Source organism: Miscanthus floridulus, chromosome 2, assembly GCF_019320115.1.
Source record: "Miscanthus floridulus cultivar M001 chromosome 2, ASM1932011v1, whole genome shotgun sequence".
Classification (NCBI taxonomy): Eukaryota; Viridiplantae; Streptophyta; class Magnoliopsida; order Poales; family Poaceae; genus Miscanthus; species Miscanthus floridulus.
The window spans coordinates 112,719,510-112,737,700 of record NC_089581.1 but is presented as its reverse complement, the minus strand read 5'-3'; the positions used below and the strand labels follow the sequence as shown (position 1 = coordinate 112,737,700).

The 18,191-nt window shown below is 42.8% G+C and overlaps 1 protein-coding gene across 1 annotated transcript in view; it reads right to left on the bottom strand.

Annotated features, from left to right (window-relative positions):
- Positions 1-262: 262 nt before the first annotated feature.
- The window catches only part of LOC136536880 (respiratory burst oxidase homolog protein F-like), a 34,698-nt gene continuing 16,769 nt past the window's right edge, over positions 263-18,191 (bottom strand). The window contains exons 3-13 of the mRNA XM_066529027.1: positions 3,870-3,990; positions 3,740-3,788; positions 3,549-3,659; positions 2,981-3,361; positions 2,503-2,889; positions 2,324-2,419; positions 2,103-2,218; positions 1,861-1,963; positions 1,530-1,721; positions 453-648; positions 263-342 (exon numbers count right to left, since the gene is read on the bottom strand). Of these exons, the coding sequence (XP_066385124.1) occupies positions 263-342; positions 453-648; positions 1,530-1,721; positions 1,861-1,963; positions 2,103-2,218; positions 2,324-2,419; positions 2,503-2,889; positions 2,981-3,361; positions 3,549-3,659; positions 3,740-3,788; positions 3,870-3,990 (1,832 nt within the window). The remainder of the gene's footprint in view (positions 343-452; positions 649-1,529; positions 1,722-1,860; positions 1,964-2,102; positions 2,219-2,323; positions 2,420-2,502; positions 2,890-2,980; positions 3,362-3,548; positions 3,660-3,739; positions 3,789-3,869; positions 3,991-18,191) is intronic.

Sequence of the window (18,191 nt, the reverse complement as noted above, 5' to 3'; positions counted from 1 at the left end):
TATCATCCTCTTGTATGTTACTACATGCTAGACCAATTAAAAGCTCCTGATAATATTCCTCAACAGTTTTACTACCTTGATTTAAACGTTGTAGTTTTAATCGTAGATCACGCTGATAGTATGGAGGAACAAATCTCGATTTCATTTATCGTTTAAGTACAGTCCAAGTTTGAGGTATTTGAGCATTAGCATTAGCATTATTACAAATATCATTCCACCAAAAAAGAGCAAAACTAGTAAACTCACTAGTAGCAAGTCTAACTCAATATTGTTCAGGTACTTGATGGGAGCTAAATTTTTGATCTACAGCCATCTCCCAATCTAAATATGCTTCAGGATCAGCTGAACCAGAAAAAGGGGTATCTTAAACTTGGTTTTAGAGAAAGGATCATTATTACCTTGGTTGTTACCTCCCATACCGCGTTGGTTAAAGTTCAACCGATTATGGTTACGTAGATCCTCAGCACGTCGTTGAGCTTTGGCTTCAGCCTCCATGTCACCATCGTCCTCCTCAGAGAGATCATCATCATCATTTTCAGGATGTGGTTCAGGATGTCGTTGTTCAACATCTTCAATCCTCTTGGCCAAATTGGTGACTTGTTGAATGATCTCATTAAACTTATCATCAAGAACGACACGAAGCTCATTCTTAGAAACACAGTCATTAAAATCTGTAGGTACGTCCTCGTTTCCTTGGCCGCTGCCTCCGGCTTTTCCTAACATGGTTAGTAGAAAGGAAAATACAACATAAATAGTATTATCCCTACCAACTACTTAGGTTGTGGACAAGGAAAAATAAGGCACTCAACTCTCAAGCGTCTTACCACGGTCTTACAAGTGTTCTTACCAAAGCAACAGACGGTGCAATTGGTCGGTGACTATGATACCATTGTAGCTTGAGTATAACAGTTGCAAGACGAACCTGTACTTGGTTAGAAGAAAGTGGAGCTTGGACAGGCACAATATAGTAGCAAGGAATAGCAAAATTCACAACTAAATAGCAAAGCTGAATAAGTATCCCAAGTACTTGTCTTAGTTGCTGGCCTACTCACATTCTAAGTACTAGATGTATCAAGTGATATGAACAACAAGAATATGATTAGGAACAAGACAGAAATCAGCACACGCAAACACAGCTCAAATGGCACTCTCTATGTGCTCCTCTAGATATTATTCTACTTTTGTCCCTCTTTTTTCTCTATTTTCGGGCTGTCGTTGTTTTTTTTGGATTCTTTGACTTTTTTTATTTTTTTGATATTTTTTTCTTCACTTAGGAGCACAAAAGAAGTAACCACAGAAAATATGAGCTTAAACAAGTGAAAGACGTGGCCTGTGGAATTTTCAGAAGACGTGCTCAAAATCGACAAAGACCTTGTGACCACGAAAAGAGGATCTTGTGACCACTTTTTGACCAAAATAAAAATCTCCGACCCCAACAAAGCTGGGGATGGACGGATCCGATGTCCTGAGATAGTTTCAGATAATAAATATGATAAATTTTCAGCTGATAGAAGTATATATGAAATTACATATCGTGAAGGTACAGTCATTGCCTTATCTAATTCATTGGCAATGTCTTTAAGAACACTTATGAAAGGTGTTGCTCCTATTCCAAGCCCAATTAACAAGATAATTTCATATTTGGAGTGATCCTGTGATGCTGCACCGTAGGGACCATCAAATAATATTTTGGGCAGGCTGGAGTTGCTGGAAAGCGGCGCCTACAAACCTCAAAACATATCTTTTAAGTATCACTGTAAACTTTCAAATAATAGCATGATGAATAATTATTGTTTCAAGAGTGTTTGAGAAAAAAAATAGTTGCTTCATTCAAGAGTGGATAAAGAACTGGTGCTTTACCTGTTGGAAGACATTATACATTTGGTAGCTCCAATCACCAAGAGATCTTATGTGGATGCTCAAGTGTTCATCATCTGGAGCAGATGTAAGGGAAAATGGGTGCCTGAGACAATTGGATAAAGTAAATCTAGAATTAGTAGAGGTAAGAAGGATGCACTTCATTCAAGTGACAGCAGGAAATTAACTAAAAATTGGTGCAGCACAGAAGTTGTTGACTATATAATTAATAGCGGCCTTCTCACCATTCAAACTTTGATACTTCTGGACATTGGACAAACACATACATTCCACTTCGATATCGAAAACCTGGAGGATTTGTCACCTTGAGTGCAAGTACCTTCTCTGGATAAGTTGTTGCCTGTAAAGGAACAGAAAACGAAAAAACAAAACTAAGATTGAAAGTTGACATAACAGCTCATATTTTCATTGAAAAGAATACAGTATTTGTTGCAGATTATCACACATTGAGGATCTTGACATCAAACACCATAGATCTGACCATCCTGAAAATTCGTTCTCCAACGTAGATCACCACAGGAATTGCGACATACATCCATGTCTGATACAGGCATTTTGTGGCAATAAGAGGGGCATAAACATACTAAACTTGCTTTATTTATTTAATGAGCAGTATTATATTACCGTCTTCTCTGCGACATCCTTTGCTAGGAAGAGGAACATGGAATGCACAATGAGGAGAACATAGACAGCGATGAACACATGGTGTGAGTACCAGAAGGAATTGAACCCAGCAAACTGTCTGACTAGAGGCGGCAGCGTTTCTGGATTCCTTCTCCAAGGACTACTAGCAAGCAAGAATGCGATCAACATTAGGACCACCATTGCTATACCAGTTGTCCCCTCGGTTGATGCCACTATCTCCAGGTAGGATGGCTGGTGGTACCCAAAGTCAGCAGCAATTGTACGTCCAAAGAAGGTCTTGTCTGCCCTTGCAATCCTTGGGAAGTCACATGCCAGGTGGATGCCTCCATGAAGGATTATACCGACCACAATTCCCGCCGCAACAAGCTAAACTAAAATATGAGCGTTAAACTCAGTCCATCAGACCAGTAAAGCATGACACAACACAGTTGAAAAAGGATCACACACACACACACACCTTGTGGAAGTTAATGTTGTCATTAAATGGGATGACCGAGTTGATAACACGGCTTCTCCTGAGCCAAGTGACTGTGTTGCGGCAAACAGGTAGGAGCACAATGGCCATGTTGAGCTTGAGCGTCTCTGCAGCCCCCTTGGCTGTCGACAGGCAGTACCCCATTACCTCGAAAGCCAACCGCTGTCTATACTGCATGAACTTCCATGTGAAGAGTGCAGCGCATGCCATGAGCCACAAGAAAACCATAAATATACGCCTCCACTGAGCTTGGAAGAAGACTATGGTTGCAGTTAGTATCTGTTGGCTGTATTTCATTGGCATTGGTATTGCCCAGCAAGTTGGTTGGAGATCCCTTGACAGGCCCTTCCTCATGACATTCATCTGTAAATTGGATTTGAATTACTAGGAGATACACGTCTAATCTGCTATTACCAAGTTCCAAACTTTTGTATATGCCATCAGTTGTGTTTACTAACATGGGGTTCTGTACCGACATAGTGATGATAGTAGCATTAATATACATGGTTATGCATGAAGAACTGTTTGTTTTAAATTACTAGGAAATCACCTGGATGACTCCTTGGCCTGTCTGGAGCTCTTCTAGGATCAAGTTTGTGTATTCAGTGGCCTCATCTTGGTTTAATGTGATCTTGTTCAAAGAGGCACTGAACATAATTGCCTGGTAAATTACAAGCACATAAAGAGACGTGTTAGGCTCACAACAATAACAAGTAAATTTTCATCATAGATGACTTCTACCTGCTTAATATCCTTTTCTGTGATTCTGCTAATTGAGTTTCTCTCGCAGCTGCAAAGATATGCTTGTGTAAACATTTCTGGTTGATCAGCGTACTGTAAAGAGTTGGGGATCACAGTTCAGGAAGAATACCTGTCCATTGCTATTCTGATGCCATGACTAGGAGATCGACCGATCGATCTACTGGAGTTGATATTTAGATTGACCGGAAGAGGATATATGGTTGAACTGTTATTTCTAGATTCATTCTCACCTACAGGAGCAAGTAAATTGTTTGAAGATCAAATAAAAACAGGCTTTTGTAATTCCTGAGAACCTCAAACTATTGAATATTCTCTTGTTGATTTTTCAAAACCTGTATGGCAGGTTATATATAACAACAATCACGTTTAAGTTGGAATTATTTGTTTTTTGCATTGGGATCCTTTAAGTGTTTCCATCTATATTTCCTACAACTAAAAAGAACAAAGTGTAGACACCGTTTTAGTGCGACAATTGTCTTGGTTCGTCCGTCTACCACCCCATACGATCGATCCCACCTCCCACGCTGTCCAACGGGCGAGCGAGAAAAGTAAAGGCGCGATAGAAAAAGAAACTGTCATCCCCGCCTGCTTTGAAGGAAACAAATCGATCACCTGAGGTTACATACATGGAAGGAAACAATAATCATGCATGGAAGGAAATAATAATCATGCATGGAAGAAAACAATAATCATGCATGAAACAATAATCATGTATGGAAGAAAACAATAATCATGCATAGAAAGGAACATCAGTGGTGCCAAATAAAAGATGTGCATGTTATACATCGTGAGACTGGTGAACTTTCTGCAATTTTCTAAACGAATATTCCCACCATTAGTATATAGGTCCATTTCCCTGCGTTTCTTCGTCCTCCCATTAGCATATAATATGAAAGTATTGTTGTGTTCATCACCACTTCCAGTTGACTACTCTCATTAGCATATACTTTCTCTACCCCAAAATATAAGTCATTATGGGCTGCGTGCAGGTCAAACTTTCTCAACTTGGACTATGATTTGTAAAAAATACGTGTAACATTTATATCTCCAAATAAGTTTATTATGAAAATATATTCAATGTTCTATGTAATGATACTAATTATGTATTATAAATATTAATATTCTTTTATATATAATTGGTCAAAGTTAAAAAAAATTAACTTCTCGAGAAGCGAGAATGAATTCTTGGGACAGAGGGAGTATATGAAAGCAGTGTTGAAAATATTTTAATAATCAAGTTCGTCTCTGTCTGATTGGTAAGCTTAGACATCATAATGGCATCAAAAATTTTGACTCTCATGGACACCCTCATGGATCAGTGTAAAGCATCCCAATCCTACAGCATACACAAATGGTAACCTTAAAGTTATGATATTTTCAAAGGGTGGACAATAAAGACCATCTTAGACTTCTGGCATTAGAGTATATACGTGCAGACACATAGGTATGGTGGTGCAAGTGAGCAGCCAGCAGGAGTCGAGAGTCAGGAGCGTTTCGATCTTAGGACTAAACTTTAGTCCATGTGATGTAGACTAGACCCGATCTTCCGATAGGTATGATAGCGTTGATTGGTGGAGACTCGACGTTCACGATCTAGGCTTCGAACCAAGACTGATTCGGACCCCCGCAACCATTACACCACTGCTCCGTTGATTATCAACCACGCGAACGCGATTGACCTCGCCGAGAAGGCTTTCCTGCAAGCGAATCGAGAACACAAGCAAGAACGAGATAAACGCAATATGAAATTGCAAATAAATATGAGGCTTATAATGACGAGAAGGAGTTCAAGTCTTTATTCGAAAGGACTAATCGCTACAGGCGAACAAGATCAAGAACCGGGGCCCTGGTTCACAGCAAGCGATTAGTCCTTTCGAACAAATTCAGTCTCTTCATCACTAGCACTAGCATACCCACCATCATCAGTAGCAATATATGCGTGTTTGCTAGGATATTCTTTAGCAATATGTCCCATGCCCTTGCAGCGGTGGCACACAACTTTAGAAGAGCTGCTAGAGGAAGGTGTAGCAGATCCACTGGAAGGAGGTGTGATAGGAGAACTCTTCTTTACAGGCGCTGGTGGTGTCTGCACATTAGAAAATTTACTCACCTCGACTGGACGTGAAGGAATGAATGGAGTCATGGATCACCTAGGTTGTCATCCCTGTACTTTTCTTTCAACTTTAATAGCATAATGATATAATTGGGAAAATCTAGTCTATTCTTTATAGTCAAGAACATCATGTATTTCACGACGTAAACCTCCAAAAAATCTAGAACACTTATCCATATCATCCTCTTGTATGTTACTACATGCTAGACCAATTAAAAGCTCCTGATAATATTCCTCAACAGTTTTACTACCTTGATTTAAACGTTGTAGTTTTAATCGTAGATCACGCTGATAGTATGGAGGAACAAATCTCGATTTCATTTATCGTTTAAGTACAGTCCAAGTTTGAGGTATTTGAGCATTAGCATTAGCATTATTACAAATATCATTCCACCAAAAAAGAGCAAAACTAGTAAACTCACTAGTAGCAAGTCTAACTCAATATTGTTCAGGTACTTGATGGGAGCTAAATTTTTGATCTACAGCCATCTCCCAATCTAAATATGCTTCAGGATCAGCTGAACCAGAAAAAGGGGTATCTTAAACTTGGTTTTAGAGAAAGGATCATTATTACCTTGGTTGTTACCTCCCATACCGCGTTGGTTAAAGTTCAACCGATTATGGTTACGTAGATCCTCAGCACGTCGTTGAGCTTTGGCTTCAGCCTCCATGTCACCATCGTCCTCCTCAGAGAGATCATCATCATCATTTTCAGGATGTGGTTCAGGATGTCGTTGTTCAACATCTTCAATCCTCTTGGCCAAATTGGTGACTTGTTGAATGATCTCATTAAACTTATCATCAAGAACGACACGAAGCTCATTCTTAGAAACACAGTCATTAAAATCTGTAGGTACGTCCTCGTTTCCTTGGCCGCTGCCTCCGGCTTTTCCTAACATGGTTAGTAGAAAGGAAAATACAACATAAATAGTATTATCCCTACCAACTACTTAGGTTGTGGACAAGGAAAAATAAGGCACTCAACTCTCAAGCGTCTTACCACGGTCTTACAAGTGTTCTTACCAAAGCAACAGACGGTGCAATTGGTCGGTGACTATGATACCATTGTAGCTTGAGTATAACAGTTGCAAGACGAACCTGTACTTGGTTAGAAGAAAGTGGAGCTTGGACAGGCACAATATAGTAGCAAGGAATAGCAAAATTCACAACTAAATAGCAAAGCTGAATAAGTATCCCAAGTACTTGTCTTAGTTGCTGGCCTACTCACATTCTAAGTACTAGATGTATCAAGTGATATGAACAACAAGAATATGATTAGGAACAAGACAGAAATCAGCACACGCAAACACAGCTCAAATGGCACTCTCTATGTGCTCCTCTAGATATTATTCTACTTTTGTCCCTCTTTTTTCTCTATTTTCGGGCTGTCGTTGTTTTTTTGGATTCTTTGACTTTTTTTATTTTTTTGATATTTTTTTCTTCACTTAGGAGCACAAAAGAAGTAACCACAGAAAATATGAGCTTAAACAAGTGAAAGACGTGGCCTGTGGAATTTTCAGAAGACGTGCTCAAAATCGACAAAGACCTTGTGACCACGAAAAGAGGATCTTGTGACCACTTTTTGACCAAAATAAAAATCTCCGACCCCAACAAAGCTGGGGATGGACGGATCCGAAATTTTTTTCTGATCGATTTTGATATATGGAACGTCGAAATCCGAGTTCGTATGCGAAAACTAGATCAGTTTTACGAACGCACTCCGAATTAGAGGATAAAACAGGAACAATACGCGTAAAATTGGTCACGGCAGCAATGATTTGATGGAAACAGTGAAGACAAGTGTAGGAAATTAGATGGCGTGGACTAGGGTTTGATGGATACAAAGGAAACTCAACAAGACTTGGAGATGTTCACGGATTATGATGAAAAACAAAGGAGAAAACACAAACTGGACTAAAAAACGATCTAAAACGAGCAACCAGAACTTGACCTAGGGTACAAACTCAACAACGCGAAACAGAGAGGAAATTGCACAGCACAATGAGGCTATAGGACAGAGAATATGTGACGATGTATATTTTTTTGGCTTTTTGTGGACTATAAGTAAAGCAAAAACAGTAACAATCTAAAGGGAAAAACAAAGTTATACTTAACGGGCAACAAGGTCTCTGATACCACTTGATGTAGACTAGGCCCGATCTTCCGATAGGTATGATAGCGTCGATTGGTGAAGACTCGACGTTCATGATCTAGGCTTCGAACCAAGACTGATTCGGACCCCCGCAACCATTACACCACTGCTCCGTTGGTTATCAACCATGTGAACGCGATTGACCTCGCCGAGAAGGCTTTCCTGCAAGCGAATCGAGAACACAAGCAAGAACGAGATGAACACAATCTAAAATTGCAAATAAATATGAGGCTTATAATAACGAGATGGAGTTCAAGTCTTTATTCGAAAAGACTAATCGCCACAGGCGAACAAGATCAAGAACTGGGGCCCTGGTTCACAGCAAGCGGCCTTGGCGGCGACAGTTGCAGCAAAACGACGTCTGTTTCACAAGGAAATCAAGAACTAAACAAAACCCAAACCCTAAGGAGAGCGATGGCTGGTATTTATAGAGTCTTGGGCGTCACCCCCCTGGACGCGCCCTCTAATGGGCCCAAACACGATACACGGTCTAATGGACCAAAAGAAGGTGTCGCAGCACCCTAATAGATTCTGGACGCTGACTTGTTTCAATGATTCCCGTTGATTCCGAAGGTCTTTTGATGTGAAACCACTTAGATTGGCTTTCTTATCAAATTAGCTTTCCAACCATATGTGGATCGTCGAAAACGGAGTCCGGATACATCCTGGGTGACCAGTTTAAGGCAGACTGGTCCTGAAGCCCGAGCTGGACTCGAACTTGAGTTGGACTGGGCTTCCAGCATGAAAAAGATGAATTGGACGCCCATGCTGGACCTACTCCTCTCCTTGGCTTGTATGCGATGAAGTAGTGATGTCCTCATCACCCTGTCATATTGAATTTTTAGATATCAATTAGGAGGACTAAATATGAGCTAATTATAAAACTAATTACATAAGTTATGGCTAATTCGCTTGCCAACGTCGTGTACGGGATGGTATAAAGATGTGGTGGAACTTATTCGTGAATTTGTTGGTGCACGAAAGAAATGGATATCAGAAATCTCTTTCTGCCGGTATAAAAAATGATCTTAGCCGCATCACGGAAAGATCTACACAGTAGAGTTTGTGAGCCACGACGCCACGCTCTCTGTGACTGTGTAAATTTTACGAACCTAGCTTTTTGGATTAAATATCACTTTAACGTCGGTCATATACTTTTACATTATTGTTATCTTATCGTGCGATCCGTGTGTTTTTAGTACAAAAGTTTAGCTATCCCATAGCAACGTACGGGCACGAACCTATTTGCATATATACTTGAACCTGTGTGTACATGATTATATGGAGATGCAGCGGAACTTATTCATGGATTTATTGGCGCATGAAAGAAATGGATATCATATAATTTTTTTGCCGATATAAAATATTATCTTAGCCGCATCACGAAAAAAATCTATACAGTAGAGTTTGTGAGCCTGCAACGTCACGCTCTCCGTGACTGTGTTAATTTCACGAACTTTGCCTTTTGAATTAAATGTCACTTTGACGTCGGTATTTAATTTAACAGTATTATTATCTTATCGTGCAATCCATGTGTTTTTAGTACAAAAAATTTAGTTGTCTCATAGCAACGCATGGACACGCTACCTAGTATGCTAATAAGGCATCATAGAAACAATAATCAGATATGAAATGAAAGATCCCAATGCATAATGCCCCCAACTTTTGCAGGAAATCAAACGCAGCAAAGTACAATCAAAAGTTTCACTAAGATTATTTAGCACTTCATTTTGTTAAAACGGGGGTTGAATCGTCTCCCACATATAGCACCTCCAACCTTTGATTTATCAAGTTGAGTTGCCTGATTTTCCCAATGCCAGCTGCCACAGTTCGCTTGTGCGCACTCTCATCCCGTGCCCCTGCTCCACCTACCTATTGCCGGAGAGAGGGCCGCCGCCCCAGCTCGATGCCAACAACCCTCCCTAGACCCAGCAGTAGCCGCCACTTCCTCGAAGGCCCGTCCCTAGTCACGCTCATCGTCATCAACGTCGAGGAGAGGGATGGCACGACGATAGGGAGAGGGGCAGCAGCCAGCGACTCGGTGCTTGACCCTAGCGACGGTAGTGGCAATCTTCATCACGCGCAACATTAAGATTGGGGATTTCGCGACGGTGGCTACAGACTCTAGGCACACCCAGCGCCGACACATGCGCCCTCGCCTCCTCTATCCATGGCGAACAACGGTGCTGGTAGTCCATGTATCGGCGGTGCTCTCGAGTCATCGGTGAGGAGAAGGTCGAAAGTGTGGGACCGCGGCCGCGAACCAATCGAGGGTTGGGTGCAGAGAAGGCGAAGTGGATAGTGGCGTCGAAGTGTCAAACATGAAACACCATGAGTGGCGGCACAATGGCAGGCGACGGCAGCACTCAGGCTATCTCCAACAACACCTAAAAGACTCATTCGTCCTTTGGTAGCGCTATAGACAAAAGTTTCAATACATATTTGGCATCTTCTCTAACAACAAGACCTAAAAAAGAATCCTTTCTGCAAATGGGTTTCCAGGATAGAGGATGTCCATATTTGGGTTGTGCCTCTCAGACAACCCAAAATAGGTCTCCCATATATGTACTCTTTTGGAGGCTGATCTTGTGCCTCTTGCTACCCATTTTGGGTTTGGATACCCATACAGGTTCCTTGTTGTTGGAGACAGTCTTAGCGATACAAGCGAGAGAGAAGGCATCAGGGCGGAATTGTGTACTCCCTCCTTTAAAAATGCAATTATAAGTTTTAGATAAATCAATTTTTTTAGATTTAGTCAATTTTATAGAAAAATATCAACATTTGTGTCACCAATTAGTTTTATTATAAAAATATATTATATAATTCAGAAATGCCAAGACTCGGGTGTCTCCTTTCCAGACGTGGCACACGTCCACTCCCCTTTCTCCGTGTCGCTTGGCTAGTACTCCTCCAGAGAGTATGAGTAGTATATACTGTATTTATATTAAAAAAAGAATCACTAATCCTTCTTCTCTCTTCGTCTTCATCTGTGCAAACTAGGTAGTAGCTGGAGCGCACCTCCTGTCGGCGCCTCCTCCGTCCTTTCTGCTTCCTCCTCACCACCACAGCGCCTTGCGGCTGCCCGCGCCGGCACCTCTTCATCCCTGTCGCTTCCTCCACCCCACCTAGTGCCATGCCCCGAGCTCGTTGCTGGAGCCCGCCACTTTCTGTTCATCTTCTCCACCACGGGCTGCAATTCGACTGCTAGTACTACAGTACAGTGAGGGACGGCCTAGGAGTTGGTGCTCCTCATGAGGCCCCTCTGGGCGGCGGCCCTCCTCGGCCTCGATGTTGCCACTCCAGTGCTTCCGCGCAGGGTAGCCTCCATCCGCTCCCAGTCCTCCTCGCCGATCTATACCATAGTTTCCCACCAGGTAGGCCGTGGCCGCATGACGAACGCTGTGTTTCAGGTGTTTTGACTTTTGTTTCAAATATTTTATCTAGATGTTGTCGGTACGGGACCCATAGGATACCCCGCAAGGAAGGAAGAAGACCTAGTCCAATTAGGATTCTCCTCCTATAATCTTAGTAGTAGTATTACTCTATAATCCTACTTGGAACTCTCATTGTAAACCGACTAGGATTCTAGCCTCCTGACTATATAAAGGAGGGCAGGGCACCTTGGATTGGGAGTTCAACAGAGCAATTGTACGACACAACACTTCATAATTAATCCAACGCAAAGGCTAACACCGACTGGACGTAGGGTTGTTACTCGATCTGCGATCGAGGGCCTGAACCAGGATAAATCGACTGTCTCTTGCGTTAACCATCGAGTTCAGCATACGCCGAAGCCCGAACATACTGCCCCGGGTACCCCCGTGGCAGGCTATCGGTGGTAAAACATCGACAGCTGCCAGGTAGGGGCTTTCGCTGACTTTGCATCCGAGAGCTTGATGGACCTCGACAACATGATCTTCTCAAAGGGATCGACCTTCATCTTTGGTTCATGGATCTGCAAGGCAGGCGACGACGGCAAGCTCCAAGGCCGTCTCCTTGAAGAATTAGATCATCATCAGGATCATCCTATTTCGACGATAACGACAGATCAGCTTACTAGAAGATTCGCACAGCTCAATCCAACTTAGTTCTTGCAAGATCACGTATCCGATTCAAACTCAAGTTCTGCTTCCGAAATGAAATCTTTTCCGAGTTCTTTCGGAAGACCGAATTCTTTTCTGACAAAGCTCTGGGACATGACGTCAACCTGTCAAGAATACTACTCGGAATACACCCAGAATACTTCAAAGAAGTCAGATCTTTTACCGTTCGGACTCCACAACATGGCAACATCCTATCAGACATGGCACGAAGGATCCACTTATCCCAGGCTTAGAATGCCACTGAAGGGAGCCCAGGAAGGCCTCGTTTTAACCATAACATCTCAAGACTGCATCATTCACTGGCCAGATACTGTTCCTGAGAATGACGACACCCAACTAATCGATGACACGACAATAGCAATTCTACCTTACCAAGAAGGAGATTCCATCTATGACTTTGAGACCTCTACTGAAGTCATCAGTAGCCCTGCCAGAACGGAAATCAACAACGATGACAGAACAACTCACGCTAGAGAAGTACTCATGATTTGCCATCCTCGATCACCATTGACCCCCCCCAGAAGCACCCAACGTAAGATCTTCAGATGAATCCAAGTCCAATATATCACCATTCATCCAGGGATACGATGGTGAGACTGAGAGCCAGAGGCAAGCAAGAGAAAGAAAGAACAAATTGAAACAAGGACGGCAACGCCGTGCGAAGTAGCGGAAAGACACATGGATCAAATACGAATCAGACCTGGTAGAGTACAATAAAAGAAAATTAGAGCGAGAGATTGAAGAAGGATGAGCAGCGAATACTCCCTACGACAAGATCCAGGAGGCACTAGAAGAACTCAGGATGACCTCACACCCCAATGAGAAACAAGAACAGCTTTGAGATTTCCTCCGATCAACAATCTTTAAAACGAACGACGGAAAGGCAACATCTCATGAACAAGAAGACCAAAATCAAAGGAAGTCCGCTTTCAAAAGACTAGGACCAAGTGGAAGTCACAACGGAGAAAGCCGTAGAAATCACAGTCAAAATAACCGAGTCGAGCAACCAAGAAAGGACAGGAGCAGAGCACCTACTCGGACGGTCACACAAAACTACTCTTACCAAGACGACAGCTGGCAAGAAGGGGGCGCAGAGTCAGAATATACAGAAGCCAGAACACACGATAGATTTCCCTGTCTTGCAAACAGACTTGCATTGATTCGACTGCCTCACAAGTTCAAGCCGTCCAACCACTCCAAATACGACGGCAAGACCGAACCAAAGCAATGGCTCATGATCTACTCTCAATCGATTGAACTAGCCGGAGGAGACGATGACATCAAAACCTTGTTCTTCCCCATGGCCCTAGAGACCATGCCGCTTCAATGGTTTGACAAATTAAATCCCGGATCAATCAGAAATTGGGAAGACTTACAAAGAGCTTTCTATGAAAATTTTGTGGGAATTATTACACATCTAATCACCCACGCAGAATAAAAAGGACTCAAGCAGAAAGGAGGTGAAAGTCTCAGAAATTACTATCGACGATTTGGCGAACTACGAGCTCAAGTACATGACATCATACAACGAGAAGTAATCAAAGCTTTCTCTCATGGAATCGTGGCTAGGTGGCAATTCTAAGACTTCTGCAAAGAAAACCCAAGAAATAACGAAGAATTCAGAAGAACAGTAGAAAAGATTATTACGGTGGAAGAAAAAACGAAAGAGAGATTCCCGGAAAGGAACAACAGAGACAACCCGAACAGGCAAAATCCTCGAAACAACAGACATCAGGAGAGAAAGCGAGGTCCAGACAACATGGTAGCAATGGCTGACAAATCAAAGAAATTCACCAAGCCCAGAAGATATGATGACATTAAGAACATGTGTTGCCCTTTGCACCCCAACGGGAGGCACATCATCGGAAATTGCTACACCTTCAACGAAAGGTACACTAGAAAAGATAGCAAGGGAAACAATAAAGAAGATAATCAGAAAAAAGGAGACAACCATGATGACAAGGGATTCCAAAAATCCAGAGGGACAGTAGCAGTAATCTTTGCCGGGATTCCAGGCTCCAGAAGCAAACATCAAGAAAAGTTAGCGCTACGAACAATTATGGCCACAGAACCCGCTACACCAAGATATCTCAACTGGTCAGAGTACCCAATCCAATTCTCAAGAGAAGACCAGTGGACCAGCTTAGGAAACGCAGGCCATTACCCATTGGTTCTAGATCCGACCATTGCCGGCATGACTGTCACAAAAGTACTAATTGACGGAGGAGCAGGACTCAACATCATCTTTTCAGAAACTCTAAGGAAGATAGGACTACAACTCACTGGGATGATCACACCAACAAGTACACCTTTTTATGGCATAGTACCCGGCAAAGCAGCAATGCCACTTGGACGAATCACTCTACCGATTACCTTTGGGACTGCCTCAAATTACTGCATAGAGTTCATCAAATTTGAAGTCGCAGATTTCGATTCCTCATATCATGCAATTCGTGGGCGCCCAGCACTAGCAAAATTCATGGCAATAACACATTATCTGTACCTGTTGCTTAAAATGCCAAGGCCTAACGGAGTTCTTTCTCTTCGGAGCGATTTAAAGCGCGCATTTGACTGCGACGTACAGGCGATCCAAATTGCAGCAAAGGCATAGGCAAACGATGGGAGAAAAGAAATAGTCACTATCGCCGCAGAAACAAGCCAAGAGGAACTAGAGATACCAGCTAAGAGACCGAGCATCCTAGCACCACCAAAAGAAGCCAACGTGAAGCAAATCGACCTAGGCATCGGTGATCCTACAAAAACAGCAACCATCAGGGCCCACCTATCGGCAAAATAGGAACTCGCGCTCACCAACTTTCTTCGGGACAATAAGGACATTTTCGCTTGGAAACTGGCTGACATGCCAGGGGTCCCAAGAGAGTTGGCTGAGCACGGAATTGATATCAATGAAGGCTCCAAGCCTGTAAAGCAACGACTACGACGATTCTCTCTAGACAAGAAGGCAGCAATTAAAAAGGAAATTACAAAACTAATGGCAGCTGGATTCATCAGGGAAATTCTCCATCCGGATTGGCTAGCAAATCCAGTTCTGGTACAGAAAAAGAACACAGACGAGTGGCGCATGTGTGTTGACTACACAGATCTCAACAAACACTACCCAAAAGATCCCTTCGGGCTACCACGCATTGATCAGATAGTTGATTCAACAGCAGGATCTACCCTACTATCTTTTCTCGATTGCTATTCTGGGTATCACCAGATCACATTAAAGGAAAAAGACCAAAGCAAGACATCTTTCATCACTCCATTCGACGCCTACTGCTATAGGACAATGTCGTTTGGGCTCAAGAATGCTAGAGCCACTTACCAAAGAGCCATCCAAACATGCCTCGGTGATCAGATCGGTGAAAACATAGAAGCATACGTGGACGACATGGTTGTAAAAACAAAGAACCCAGATACACTGATTGAAGACTTAAAACAAACCTTCGAGAACCTAAAGAGGTGGAGGTGGAAATTAAACCCAAACAAGTGCGTATTCGGAGTTCCCTTAGGACAACTACTCGAATTCTTGGTCAGTCATCGCGGAATCGAAGCAAGCACCAAGCAGATTTGAGCAATAATAGAGATGGGCCCTCCCCAAAACATCAAAGAAGTACAAAAACTAACAGGCTGCATGGCGGCACTCAACCATTTCATATCGAGACTCGGCAAAAAAGGGTTGCCTTTCTTGAAACGACTAAAGAAGACAGACAAGTTCGAGTGGACAGAAGAAGCCAATGAAGCTTTCAAGAAACTTAAGGCATACCTCACCTCCTCACCAGTACTCACACCTCCAAAGAAAGACGAAGACATGATGCTATACATTGCAGCAACTACTACTGTAGTCAGCACGGCAATAGTAGTGGAAAGAGAAGAAGAAGGGCGAATATATAAAGTACAATACCCAGTATACTATATCAGCGAAGTGCTATTAGAATAAAAAATCCGGTATTCGCATGTGCAAAAACTACTCTACGCCCTACTGATTACTTCACGCAAGCTTCATCACTACTTTGAGAGCCACAAGATTACCGTGGTGACAGATTTCCCACTAGGAGACATCTTATGCAACAAAGACGCAATAGGACGCATATCCAAGTGGGCGGTTGAACTCAGTGCTCTCAACATCGATTTCACCCTGTGGAAAGCAATTAAATCTCAAGCCCTTGCTGACTTTATTGCTGAATGGATAGAAATTCAACAACCCGTATCAAGCGCCATCCTTGACCATTGGAAGATGTACTTTGATGGATCACTTAAGCTAGGCGGAGCGGGCGCAGGCATCCTCCTAATTTCACCAGACGGAAGACAACTAAAGTATGTCCTTCAGATATTATGGCAAGCCACCAACAACGAAGCAGAATATGAAGCTCTCATACACGGGCTAAGAGTGGCTATTACACTCGGAATCAAGCGACTACTCGTATACGACGATTCGGCAGTAGTCATCAACCAAGTCAACAAAGATTGGGATTGCACCAAAGAGAACATGGGTGCCTACTGTGCTGAAATCTGAAAACTCGAAAAACACTTCCAAGGACTAGAAATTCTACATGTCCTGTAGGACTCCAACATTGTTGCAGATGTTCTTGCCAAGCTTGGATCCGACAGGGCAGAAGTCCCACCCGGCGTATTCATAGAGGAGTTATCAGCTCCTTCTATCAAACAACCCGGTGAGACAACCACAGAACTCACAGCCAAAGGCAACCAGATTCTGGTGGTCAACACATCATGGACACAGGTTTTTATTGATTACATCAAAGAGAATAAGTTGCCAGCGGAAAAACAGCAAGCTACACAAGTCATCCGCAGAAGCAAGAATTACGTCCTAGTAGGAGACAAGCTATACAGAAGAGCCGCATCATCAGGAGTACTCCTAAAATGCGTCTCATTTGAAGAAGGCAAACAAATCCTAGATGAAATACACTCAGGCTGCTGTGGAAATCACGCGGCTTCAAGAACACTAGTCGGCAAAGCATTCCGCATGGGTTTCTACTGGCCAACCGCTTTGAAAGATGCAGAAGAACTCATCAGAAGATGCAAAAGTTGTCAGATGTTTGCAAGACAAGCTCATGTGCCAGCCCACAACCTCATCTGCATTCCACCAGCTTGGCCTTTCTCCTACTGGGGGCTGGATCAAGTGGGACCTCTCAAGAAAGCAAAGGGCGGTTTCGAGTACATCTTTGTAGTAATCGACAAGTTCACCAAGTGGATCGAATACAAACCACTCACAAAATACAACGCAGCCAAAGCGGTCGAGTTCATCTAAGATATTATGCACCGCTTCGGCATGCCCAATTGAATCATCACAGATTTGGGTTCTCCCTTCACAGCTACAGAATTCAAAAGTTGGGCACAGGATTGTGGCTTCAGTATAGATTACGCATCAGTCTCACATCCAGAAGCCAACGGACAAGTAGAAAGGGCCAATGGACTCATACTAGCCGGATTAAAACCAAGATTGTATGAACTAGTAGACTATGGATCAAAATGGATCGAAGAATTACCCAAAGTTATATGGGGGCTAAGGACTCAAATAAGCAGAGCCACCGGATACTCACCTTTCTTCCTGGTATACGGATCAGAAGCCGTACTACCCGCAGACCTGATCTGGACGTCACCAAGGATAGAACAATACGACGAAGGAGAAGCAGAACACACCCGAAGATTAGAACTCGACAGCACAGAAGAAGTCAGAGTAAATGCTACCCTGCAATCAGCAAAATACCTCCAATGACTAAGGCGCCACTACAACAAGAGTACTCAGTCTCGATCATTACAAGTCAGAGACTTAGCACTAAGAAGAATACAAAAAACCGACGGATGCCACAAACTACTCAGTCCATGGGAAGGTCCTTTTATCGTTGCAAAAGTCATTGGACCAGGCACATACAAGCTCAAAACTAAAGACGGAAAAGAAGTCAACAATACATGACACATCAGTCAGCTATGAAGATTCTACGCATAAAAACAACTCAAGGGAGAATATGTATACAAGACACAAGAGATCGACGTTCATGATCAACAAAGATACCGCAGTGTACCATTGTAACACATCAA